Below are 12,943 nucleotides of genomic sequence, written 5' to 3' on the forward strand. Positions count from 1 at the left end.
TAAATTAGTGATCCCTGAACAAACAGAAGTTTGTCTTCCTCCCTCTAAGAAATTAGAGAGCCAGTTATATATTGCATCGGTGAAGTCCATTTGTTGTTATATAAAACTAACTGCTCATGTGCACAGTCTTGAACAAGAAGAGTGAAGAAGTTACTTCAAAATCTACACTCATATTTTTTCTTAAATTCAGCTTATGTCTACCTGCTCTTCTCCTTGTTATGATTTAAATGTCAGAACAGGGGTTTGCCTCAGTTATTTCAAAGAAAATGTTTAATAATTAATTAAAATATTTAATCGTTTGTGTTGAATTTATGTTGCCTTACTTTCGAGAAACAGAAATTTATGTAAGAGTAATTCTAAAAACAGTTATCTTACTTGGAAGTCCGAGTTTTACGCTGATGAGCAAGTTTTAATGCAAAGGAACAGTGTTGAATTTCCTCTAATCGCTTAAAAAATAATCCTCGAAATTTGAGTCGAATAGATTTTGAAAATGAAACGTACATAAGGCGACCGAAGAGCTGAGAATCACAGTGAAAAATTCCGTCTCTAAAGCTTTTTTGGATCAAGGAGAGCTCTTGCAGACTCTTCTTTTGAATCGTGTTAAGGTAGGTAAATTTATTTTGGCATTTTCTTCCAGAAAAAGTCTTATGTTTCAATAACCGGTTGTAAAGTTTGAAAAATGTTGGAGCGTTAATACCTCCCAAGAAGTAGAAGATAGGATAGCCGTAGACACAGATAAATATAGTTAGAAAAAAAAAACAACTTGTAAGTGGTCGAGATGTTTAATCTTTTTGGGTATGATCTCTTTTGCCTTGACATCGTTTTTGATATCATTAATGTTACTCGTGCCCATCGTTAAACGCGAGTCCTCTGGTGAACAAAATGATGTCTCACTGAAACAATCGAAAATCTCAGAGCAGACATCGGATGCTCAGAGATATCTCGCTTCTGACTGATTAAGGACTAATGCATAAATGGGTCATAGAACAGGGGATTTCCGTATTATACTCTCTCAAAATTAGGTAACTTATAAAATATTTGAAAGATTTTTAATTTGTTATTTCTAGTCTGTTGCGGTTAATCAGTTGAATAACCAATTGAGAGAAAACACAATCATTTTTAAACTCGTTGGAAAAAAAAAACATCATTCCCGCCAATAAATCACTGGAAAGGAATTCGCGTTCATGAAATTGGCTATACAGCATGAAACTGGCTTCAAGTATAGCTTGCTCAATATGCAGCTTTTTTAAAAGTAATCGTGGGTAAACGCCAAGGAAGCGCAAGGAGCGAAAAACGTGCGAGAGAAGGAACGCGGGAAAAAAAATAAAGCACCGTAGTACGTGCTGTTCCGCATCCAAAAACGACCCCTTGTCTCAACACACCCATTACATCCAATCACAGTGTTTAACACTGTTTACGTTACTTCTGAGAGTATTCATCAAAGAACTGGTGTACCAAAATTGAATAACCTACGTGAGCAACCCAAAATTTTTGTTTTCTTTCGTTTAGATACCGACCACATTCGCCCTTTTCTTACTTTTCATCCAAACGGTAAGGATTACACCATTTCCGCCGTTTTGATGGCCCAGTTCAACAGAAAGAAGATTTCGTCTATCGTGACCGTTACCAGGTCGGTGGCGGCTTTGAAGAAAGTGAAGCGTTACGTCGTGACATCAGCCCAAACGATCATCGTGACGGAAGCGGGAAGAACAGCTTGAATCGATTCCACCACCGTGTCATTCGCGATACCCATTCGTACGTACATGTTACGGGATGCAGATGTCAATAATGAAGGTTATCGGTGAGAGTTTTGAAAAATGATATTTGTTTACAAAAGAACTCACCCTCATCCTTTTAAACTTCATAAGTAATCAAAGTTGTGTGTATTTCTTAGCAGTGCCGTAAGACATGTAACATGATGATAAAAGCTGACTCACCGTAGTGATACGTTTTGTACAGAGATTCCAGATGAAAGCAGAAATGCTCTTTGGCTTGTACAGATTAACATCGATGTTGATTTTTAATCGTACACATATAAAAATGTTTTTCTTAGTTTGTTTAGTGACGAGATGATTATCATTCTTCTTGTAACTTTTATTCTAAAATCAGCCGTCTATTCTCCTCAATTACCCAAAGGAGAGAGATTGAAGCAAAGAATGAATTCAAACAATCTCTTACCCCATGCGGTGTACAACATTAGCACACTGCTTCCATAGAATCTTATACACCCCAAAATATCTCCTGTTGGCTTCAAAGATCCCGAAAAAATATAACTCCCTTGTGGCTTGACTAAAGCTCTCTGCCAAAGCTAGCCTTTCCGCTTTAAATGACCCTCGTACGCTGTGAGGGCACTGAGTTCTGCGATGTCTTACTCCTGATAAACTGAATTTCCTTAGTCAAAGCCGGTTTGGAAAACAACGTCCATGGTGATCATGAAGTAATACAAATGTACTATATTCGCGGTTTTGCGGGAAACTCTAATGGTTTTCGGTGAAATGATTCAACAGGAAGTCTACCTACCTATTAAGCCGGATTTTAATCTTAAAGAGGGCAGATATGCTTAAAATTAGGCAACAATAAAGAATTTGCACTTTTGTTGACGTTACGGTTCTGATGACTAAAAATAAGCTGGCTTATCAACAAGGCCTAAGATGGCGATATGTTATCTGTATTCAGCTCATTCATCGATCTCTATTTAATTCGTGGAGGAATTTATTTTTCGAGTTTACATGGTCTCATATGAACACTTGCGGAAAATCTGTGTACCTTTCAAGTTGTGATATGGAGAACATGAACAGTTGGTCTTTGCTATTTCTGACCTTGGCTTAAATTTTGGTCTTTACGCCTCCCTTAATACATTGCAGAGACCAAAAGCCGTTGAAAACCGGTTAATACATAAAAATGATGCACCAGTGCCAGAGGGAACCCAGAGGATAAAAAAGAGGAGTAAACAGAAAGTAAATTGCGAAATTAAAAATGAATCAATCACTGTTCTGATAATATTGAAAGATATCAGGCCATCAACTTAAACGCTCAAAGGATCCTCTTTAAATTTATGAAAACTTAAAATGAATGGTAGTATTTATTTGGGGTGACGTACAACTAGCAACTCTAAATGAACAAGAGAGAAACAAAGATGATTAATTATGGCGAGGATCAGAATAGAATCAAAGAAATATCGATCAAATGTTTTTCCAAGATGCAAAACCCGTAGCCGGTAGACCGGAAATTTCTGGCGGTCATCTCGTAAACAAATAACTGTAACTTAAACCATTGAAAGATAAACAATGGGTGACGTTACTATTCACCCCCATTACTATACCTAATGTTTTTAAGGTGCTAACTCTCCACGAATGCTGCACTTCGAAATAAGCTTGTTATCGTTCATTTGAAATCTCGACAAACTTGGAAGTACATCTGAAAAGATCAAGTTTATTGCGTAGTCTGATCATCAGGGCGAGGGTTGTCCTGGTAGATGGATTGCTGTAGGTGACAAAGTTAGACGTTTTTTAACATCCTTAGCGGAAGTTAGAAGTCATGACTCTGTTTATCACTTCCTCCCAAGTTTTCGAAACAGTCAGCATCACCATTCCTTTTCAGGAGCACACTATGCCGGTCGAGGCGATCACGATCTACAATGGCTGTTGTTTACGATTAAGATATAATTTATTTGATTCGTTCAAAAGGTAAATCAGCATAACTTATGTCTATAACGACTACATATATCACATAATCAATAGTTACGATGGGCGAGCTCAGAAACGGCCCTGTGCAATGGTTTCAAAAATTGCGTCACGCAGCACAAGTGCAATTCGAAGCCATTGTACAAGAACCACTTGCACCAAAAACGATTTTGAAATTTTTCTTGCATTTCGGTGGAATATTGCCTGGTGAGTAACAACTAACACTATGCTTCTTGCAATGAACCTCAATGATATATCTTTCAAGACAATGATTCCACTTTCGGACTCTCTTTTCCTCGCAGGGGTTCAGTGAGCGAGAAACTCGTGAGAGGAGAGGATGGTTTTCTGTACTGCTCCTTTGCCTATCTTCTTCGTGCAGTTCAAGTAAAGAAGACAGTTTATCGGACAGCGCACCTGTAGATTCACTGCCATTCTTTAGATCTGCTAAAGCCTGGTTTTCTGGCAACTCAGGGACTCTAACAGGACTTGAACATACTTTGTAGAGAAGGAAACTTTGTACCAATTGATAGGCTGCGATGGACTGAGGTAAAGAAGGAAAATTTTGATCTACAAGTATGAAAGCAATTTTATCAACATTCCTTTTCTGCAAAATTGTACCGAAAATGAAAAGCTTCATTTAAGTACTAATGTCAGTGCGTTCAGAAAACAAAGGACTCATTCCACAATTTATTCAGTGATTCAACGAAAATGGTCAGAACATACCTGGTTGGATCCACCGTTCAATTCTTAAGGACTCTTTTCGTTTGTCTATTTTCAAATTGCAAGAGATAAAAGAGTGGTACTACTCATAAGAAAAAAAACACTTGCTTGTATATGATGTTAAACATATGAATACCAGGAAAGGAAACATTTCAAGCCGAGAGCTTATCTCTTGTTCAAGCACACCGGCCAAAATCACTCGACCACGTTCCCTAAACAAAATTGTCTAGCTTCAAATGAGCCATAAACCGACATTTCTTGTAACTAAAATGAATTTAGCTATAAGTATAGTTTGAACAATTGGAAAACCCACCATAAAGATAGTTTTAAAATCCATTCTTCTCTCCTCTTCGTCGACGTGAAGGTGTTCTGTTCTTCTATTAGTCCTCTGAAACTTGCTAGTCTCCAGGCTTTTATACTTGGTGTAAATTGTCGGAACCTGTTTGGTTATTAAATTTTTCTCGCCTGCTCTGCCTTCGATGCCGGTTGGTATGGAGATCGTTAACAGTGATCGTAATGTGTTCGCACGAATCTCAGTTTACCATCGGCCTAACAGCCGTGCTAGCACAGGGCGAGGCGGAACCAGATCGGCTCACGCCTAGAGGAGCTTTTAAAAAGTGACCCACAGCAAGAGGGCCAAGAGGACCCGGTGCAATTTGTTTGCATCGCGTACGGGTTTTACATGGTGCATTCCCAGAGATAAATGTCAATAGATGCTGATATTGATGTACAGGCAGTGTTCCCCCACTTGACGTATTTTTCAACAAATGTGTGCAAGTTACTAATGTTTCTTTCAACATGATGTTCACCAACAAGTACAAATGTTACAGCAAAAAAAAATTGTACACACTTGGTTCAATTTCATTTAATTAAAAGAAGAAAGATCTCGAAATTCTCAGTTGGAAGCCACTGAGACAGAAACCCAAGTTTTTGCAGTACAAACAGTTTCCATTGATGGCCTCAAGCGTTAATCTTTCTGAAAATCTCTGTCTAATTCCCATGGACATGTGGTTTATGATCAGGTTTGACGTTTCCGTACGTCTTCTGCCCTCTATATTGCTGAGGCAATCCTAAGTGCACGTCTCCTTGCAAAGGACAACTGACGTGGTTCCGGTTGCTTTATTCAAACTCTCCCAAACTGCGGTAAACTAACTGTGGAAGAAAGCAATCTACTTCTTTCCTGGCTCGTGGCATAGTTTTTGTTAGCCACCTCTGCAACCGCAATTATCGAAAAAAACCAAGGAATATTTATCCCTAAAGCTTCCTCTGTGGCCACACAAGAGCAAATAAGACATTTCACTTTTCATGTTGTACTCAGGTGACTTTCGAATCAAAGACAAAACGACTCGATTCCACCAGAAAAAAAATGTTACCGAAATTAAAAACTTGAAGTTATAATATCTCACTCTCAGTATTCTTTATTATCTTTTTCTGTCTGTAATGTAAAATTGTAGCTGTCTGTTAGCATGAAATGGAAGCGCCTCAAATTTTATCAATGGACCGTGGCTTATTTGTTAAATTTATGTCCTGTTTCTCATCAATCCGGACAACAGCTTTCATGATTCCGAACTTGACCCGAAACCCAAGACCGTAGATATTTCTTCTTGCAGCTCTACTGACACACGAAAGAGTTCGCCGTGAAGGAGGCTCTTTTTTCGATCATTGTATTAATAATTAATACTTTTTGCTTGAAGCAGATCGTCTTTGTCTGACGCTATTTGTGATGCGCATGGGAATGTGTAGGAAAAATTCACCAGAGTTCCGTTTAGCTGTAGTGTGAGCCTATTCACATGATTCTTTGAATAACGGATAGTTTTAGTGAAGTGACTTTGTAGAGGAAACTTACTGACTTGGAAGTTGAAAGGGTCATACGAAGTGAAATCCCATTTTTGTTGACATTAAGACTAGCACTCAAAAATAATCAGCTGGTGGAAGTGTCCAGAAGATCGTTACAGCCTTCGTCTACGCTTACCAACCTTCAGGTTGGTCTAGGTAATCACTAAATTAATACATGATACTTGGACTTCTCCTGCAAAGTTTGGAAGACAACTCGTTGCCTTCAGCCTTCTAGCCAATGATTGTTGACCCAAGGAATGCAGCCATGTCGAAACTTTATCCTCCATTGACAAAAGGACCCCCAAAGCGTGTTCTGATCTATTTAAACATACGACTTTGCGACGACGCTCATCCTAGCGGTATGCAGGAAGTTTGTTACTAAAGAACCCTTAGGGTTGAAATCTTCGTGGGAGACTCTATGTTTATCTTAGTCTCGCATTAATGTCAAATGAAAAGCATTTGTTATTCAGAACTACTTTGTTTATTTGTTTCTCTAGTTCTGTTACTGCTGAACAGTTGCACCTACGACACAGTTGTTGGTCCCTGCAGGTTAAATGACAACGTTTATTTCATTGCCTCGGTTCCCAAAAATCGACCACAAAATACTCTCGGCACGATCAAAAACGTGATAAATTTTCCAAGGTATGTCGAGATTCAAGTTGCTTTTGCTTTAAGTTAGGCAGTTGGAGTAACCCAGCCGTTAAAAGCCTCGCACATTGACCAGGTAAGTTCGTTTAATTTAGTTCAAAGTAAATATCGGTCTAAACAAGGTTCCGCCACAGTTCTAATTTGTAGCATCCCTCTCAAGCGAGCAAAATAACGAGTAGTTTCTTTGCTCACTTCCACATATTGTTGCACCTGAACAAACACTTCCTGTGTGATACAACATAAGGCGTTAGTTTGTCATGTTTATCCGTAGTTCCTTACATTGCGCCCACTCGACGTTTGCGTGTTTTGAACTTTGCGTGGGTGACACGGAACTGCGGGACGTGATATAAATTTGGCTTATGATCAGGCACCATAGCAACCAGATTGTAAACAAAGGGAAGAAGGGAAAGTTTACCACAAAAAGGGAAGTTTACCACGTAGTGGTAAACTTTTTTTTTCTGCTTGCTGCTTGTAGGAATTTTTCCTATGACCAATCATTTCTGCCATATAATGAAACTGGAAATGAAAAAGGCAGAACCCGAAATTGTGGTTATACGGCTTCAATGTGGCGTTGTCAAAACCTTACTGCATGAAGCTTCGTTTGGAATTGTCCTGAGTTGACCTTCAATATTTTTGCTTCAGTATGTCAAAGATGATCGATTTTTTCTTTACAGGAAGGCCATAAAGACTACTTAGTCAATTTGGAGGCCATACAAGTTGACAACATTCGAGGAAAACTGTACGCAGGCCATACATCCTTCTCAAAGGTGCGTAATCAAGCCTATATGCACAGCAGTAGGCAAGGAAAATGTTTACACTTTTGCCGACAATTGCCTTAATAGGATAAAACATAGATCACACAGTTGGACATGAAAGACATCGGCCAAAAACCTGAGTGGAACTGTTACATAATAGGAGCAAATATAAATCTGTTCATGCCAGTGTCACAATGTTGCTTCACAAGCTGAAATCGAGAGCTTGGATTCAAGTTTCTAAAAATATTGCAAGGATACTACCTACTACCGATTCAGTAATAATGATCACACAGAAAAACATTGTACCGTAAAAGATTAATGTTGGGATATTTCTAAGCAGACGAAACATATTTCATCTTGGGTTACAATTTGGATTTTAAACCTAGAATTGACGTAAATGGAATTGCCAGATTGCATGTATATTTTGGCTAACTTAAAAATGGTTTTAATTTGAACGTTTGATTTTATTGTCAGTTTCGAGCCCTTTCCAATCTATTGGAATAGTGCAGTTTATCATGAATTGATAACTAGAAAATGCTTGAAGTATTTAGAATTGTAGAATCAACTAATGAGAACACAAGGACAGCATTGAATTGTTGCCTGATAGGAACAGTTTTTATAAAAACGCAATTGCTTTTTAGTTTTGCTTGGGATTTACCCTGATAAGTTTGGGTTCTCAAGCTCCCAATCAGTACAATGTAGATTCGAATACAAAAGTGCGGTTTTTTCTCAGAGAAATCATGGCTAGAAATCGAGGTCAGTCAGCGGCTGATGTCGCGGACGCAACACGAGCTGCGTTTCACCTTACTGCGTCTGCGCATCCCACTAAAATCAAACATCAAAAGATGTCGGAAATTACCTTTTACAAAGCGCTCGATAGGCTTAGCACAGCCGATTTTCTTTCCGAGATATTGCTTGGGAAGCTGTTAAAATCTTGTCCAAGTAAGAAGCTTACTATTTTGTTTTTCAAGTCAAATTATTTTCGCGCCAATGCTGCAATCTATGTCAATCTTTTAGCCTTCAGCAGCTGCCTTGTAGCGGTATTGTCCATAAGAGGCTAGGTTACTATGTTTTTACAAAATGGCGATCGAAGAGTTCTTTGATATGTTTTCAGATCTTATAATTTTAGTTTTTGAGTCAACGTCTCGACTGGGAACAAGACCCATAAGAAAAAAAATTTTTTGGACTTTTGGAAGTCGTTTGGCAGCGTGGATTCACACTTTCATGACTTCAAATAGCCTTCAAGTAGAAGGTTGGCTTTCGAAGAGATCGAACAGACGTGGGCAATTGATAAAACAACCCTTGTTGTGGCTGCAGGAGAAGCTTTAGCTGACCAACATAAGCCATTTTAAGACACTTAGGGCACCAAAAAGGTTTAAAGTTTCTTCGACTGGGGCAGATCGTAGCGAAATCGTAAGAGTTCGAGAACGGAGGTGAGTGATCTGGACACTTTTCTAATACATTTCAGACGAGGGCATTTTTAGTACACGCTTTCCCACAGAAAGCCTTATGCAGTCGCCATATTTAAACTCCGTAATTTGTCTTTTATGTGCATGCTTAGCCGCCATGATGTCTTCGATTTCTAGCCATGTCTATTCCAGAATTTTTCAATATTATGATGAGGACATCAAGATTAAGTTATCAAATTATTGATTTATTATGAGCTAGGATAAGCATAATTTCCAGTAGAGCCGGTGAAATCGGGTGGTAGTTCCATTATTAATAAAGACTTTTTAGAATAAAATAACACCACTTTAGAACAGAGCTGCTGATCTGTAAGAAAGTTTTCGTTTTTATCATTGCAAAGGATCATGCATGATTTCAAACATTACCACATGTGTATTTTTAGCTCTTTCCAATCGTTGCAAATATAATTAAGATTTCATCTCTTGAGTTAAATACACATTTCGAGTGGTTGAGCACAAAATGAGAACATTAGAATAAAATGCAAATTTAATATCATGACAAACATTGTCCATTCTTAGGAACAGAGCAAAGAATTGTCCACTTGTAGATTGGATAATTAATTTGTGGTGGTCTTCATCCAATCCATAATAAATAAAGATTTTGAACGTGAAACAGTGAAATTCAGTGCTAGCAAAAATGTTTGAAATATTCTGAATAAAAATTAGACGCCATGAATAATGATATCGTAGAGATGATTCCATTTAAAGATTTTGATTGTAAACCATTCAGTATATTTCTTTGATAAGCGCAACGTTATTACCTCGTTCAAGAGTGAAATTCAAACAAATATCCTGTGTAAGATTATTGTCCGTTGCCTTCCTTATGAGTGAGGAATGGTTAAGTCGTTAAACAACATAAGTCCCCCCTACACTTAGGATCTTTCGTGTCTTAAACAAGCCTCTAATTATGCTCTTCGCTTTTCAACACAATCTCTTCTGTTCGCTCCAACAGTCAACTACTTTACGCTTGGAGATCGTGTCTTCGCACATGTTGCTCGTGTCCTATAGAACCCGTAGCAATTATCGATTAGACAACTTAAAACGTTTCTTTTTAAGAAAGCTTTGAGCTCAGAAATTTGAAGTAAAAAGCGCTTTTGAATGTGCACATAGTATAAGTGCTACACGTGCGTGCATCTTACGTATACCAATGTGAGTAAGGGATATTCAAACTTTGTGTGCTTGCTCCTGGTGGAAATATGCTAGTTTAAGAACATATACGACATTTTTTAAAGACATGTTTCGACAGTTCTTCTGCCATCTTCAGTTCTGAATTATACAAAGCACAAAGTTGAGTTGAAAGTGTATAACCAAATGCTCATGGGACAAAAACGACAATAGAAATATGTTAGCTGTTTAAGGGAAGCTGTTGCAAGCATAACATTTATACCGTTTTTAGTTCCTTCCTTTAGACCACTGGGCATGTTTTGAAAATGAGTGGACAATTTTTGCTTAACGAAAAAGGGAGTAAAATAATAATGCAACCGGAAACACAGTCGGATACGGTGTTAAGGAGAAACGTCATGCTAGATAGATATGTTATCACTGCAAGGGAGAAAATTTCTTTTTTTATCTATGATAAACAAATTAAAGGGAGCGACAAAGGCAAACATCTGGCAGGAAAGAATAAATGAGAAATGTAGTATAATAATAAAACTATCAAAGAACGTGACTAACAGAGTGAATCAATTGGCATTTAAATTATCCGACGGCAAACTTGAAAGGTCTAGGCGAAATTTTTCTAAACTTTACAAACCGTGCAGCAGCGAGATAGCTCTTTCCTCGCAGTTTTTAAATCATCTACTGAGATGAGTTAGGGTTGCTTTTGTTGGGGAGTTAGTGCCAGTTTTTAAATAGCTGGACGACTCTTCTTATTTTGCCTCGACTGGTCAAAGTTTCATTAATCTCCGCGCGTGTTGACTGGAGCTATGAAGCAAATCGATTTATCTAGTAGCGTCAACTAGGTAACCAATTCACACAAACCTGACGACTGCAAGTTGATAGATCGATTGCCACGTGAAAATATCTGAAAATAGTAACAGTATGTGTAGATGACGCGGGAACCGTTAAAACTTAAGAAGTATTTCGCGAAAAGGAAGGGCCACCAAAGTGATGGCAAAGATTTAGAGAACCTGGAAGTAGGGTTGATACTGTGTATGTAAATTACATGCACTCATTTTCGTAACGATTATAACGTAAATAAAATGCGCGTTAATCTCAGTTATGCGAATTCGTCAAGTAATCCGAGTGTGCTCGAATCCGTTTAGAACTAACCTCGCGTCAGTGACTCACGATGATGAATGCACCGAAAATTGTACGAAGTTCCGTCGATTTACTTGGCCTAGTGTGATAGTCAGGACAAGCAGTTGTACTCGTCGGGGTTTAAACATGAAAATAACGCAATGGCAAATAACTTCGAAACCTCGTCATAGAACAAAATATTCCAATGCAAAAACGTTTTTAAGTAAAAGTTATCTGAAGCAAGGTCTTGCGCAAGCATTGAAACTAGAAAATACTCAGCATAAACCATGCATCTCAGAGTCTTAATGGTCTCACCTTCAAGTTTGGCAATTATTGCTATCAATGTAATTGGTAGAGTCAGGTGAATTGATTTATTTCAAAAGTTTTTTCCCACATTTACAACCGACAGTGATTATCTCTCCACATTGTGTAGTCCTCATCTCTGGAACACAAAACCGGGCTTGATTTTCGTGACAAGCTGCCTGACCGGATGAGAAGCAATCGAACACAAGTTTTAACTCGTTGCATACAACCTTCTGTCGCCTAGAGCTGACACAAGACCGACGTCTTTTAAACAACTCGCTAAGTTGAATATACTTTGAAATCTCTGGCTCTTTATTTCCCGTTCCCTCGCTGGGAAGATCCTCGTCCACTTGCTCGTCACCTAAGGCGTCAGCAGGCACACCGGTCAACAGTAACTCGTCGTTACTTATATCTCCCATTGCCATGGTAACTTGAAGAACAAAGGAAATCAGAACCACCTGTCGTTGGTGAAGGTAAGTGTGCTTTAGTGAGCATGCGCTTATAAGAATTAAAAATTGTGAAGGGAAAATTTATTGCATAAGTTTGATTGTTGTCGCAATTTGTTTTCAGCCGAAAATATGCACAGAAGTCAACAATAGTTCCAGGACATTTATGATTGGGCTTTTTGGCAACGTGTAAAACGAATTTCGTCCATAGATTTAGCCTAGCATTTTTAGTGCCTAGCAGTTTACATAAAATATGTGTAGCGAAAAGACTGGTCCATCTTTATTTTTAAACGTTGTCAGTTTGACTACCTTCAGCAAGCTTAAAAAAAGATTTCTTGAATTCATTCAAATTAACAAAGCCATAGAATTTGGCGGTCTACCTCGTAACTGAGGTAATACTGTAATAAAATCTTCAAAACTTGTTCTAACAACAAGACTGAAATGGACTCGGTTTTTATTCAATGAAATTGTTGCGAAGCCCCTATAAACTGCATTCAAAAAAGTTCCTTTTTTTTAGCCATCGTATAAGTGCCCCAGACTTTGAACGATTTCCCTATACAATGACGACCGAAAAACCAACCGAAAGAAAAATTTACAAGTAGAGGGCAAATAGTTGATACTTACGTGAGCCAACCAGCGAAGCATTTTGATCTTACGTTTTCTCGTTTCCTCACAGTTGTCTTTTCCGTCGGCCGAAGGACTCTGGCGTTCAGTTGCCTTTAGCTTCGTTTAATATTTGTTTGGAGTAAAACCAGGTGGTTCTTAAGTGTTTTTGTTCTCACATTCTTGAGAAGTTTTTCAGAGGGCAACTCTTCAGGGTTACTTAGGATTGCGAAAGCTTGATCAAC

General features: G+C 38.3%; 1 protein-coding gene and 1 long non-coding RNA gene across 2 annotated transcripts; one reads left to right on the forward strand and one right to left on the reverse strand.

Annotated features, from left to right (window-relative positions):
- Positions 1–3,229: 3,229 nt before the first annotated feature.
- Positions 3,230–4,559, forward strand: LOC149038994 (uncharacterized). Its single transcript, XR_016180258.1, has 2 exons — positions 3,230–3,686; positions 3,986–4,559. It is a non-coding gene; the product is annotated as an uncharacterized LOC149038994 (long non-coding RNA).
- Positions 4,560–11,702: 7,143 nt separating this feature from the next.
- On the reverse strand, positions 11,703–12,943 carry LOC113671764 (uncharacterized). Its single transcript, XM_027188017.2, has 2 exons — positions 12,720–12,943; positions 11,703–12,107 (listed from the first exon to the last, which is right to left on the reverse strand). The coding sequence occupies exons 1-2, from the start codon at positions 12,738–12,740 to the stop codon at positions 11,718–11,720; spliced, it is 411 nt and encodes a 136-aa protein (XP_027043818.2). The 5' UTR covers positions 12,741–12,943; the 3' UTR covers positions 11,703–11,717.

Source organism: Pocillopora damicornis, chromosome 10, assembly GCF_964200805.1.
Source record: "Pocillopora damicornis chromosome 10, jaPocDami1.2, whole genome shotgun sequence".
NCBI classification, from domain to species: domain Eukaryota; kingdom Metazoa; phylum Cnidaria; class Anthozoa; order Scleractinia; family Pocilloporidae; genus Pocillopora; species Pocillopora damicornis.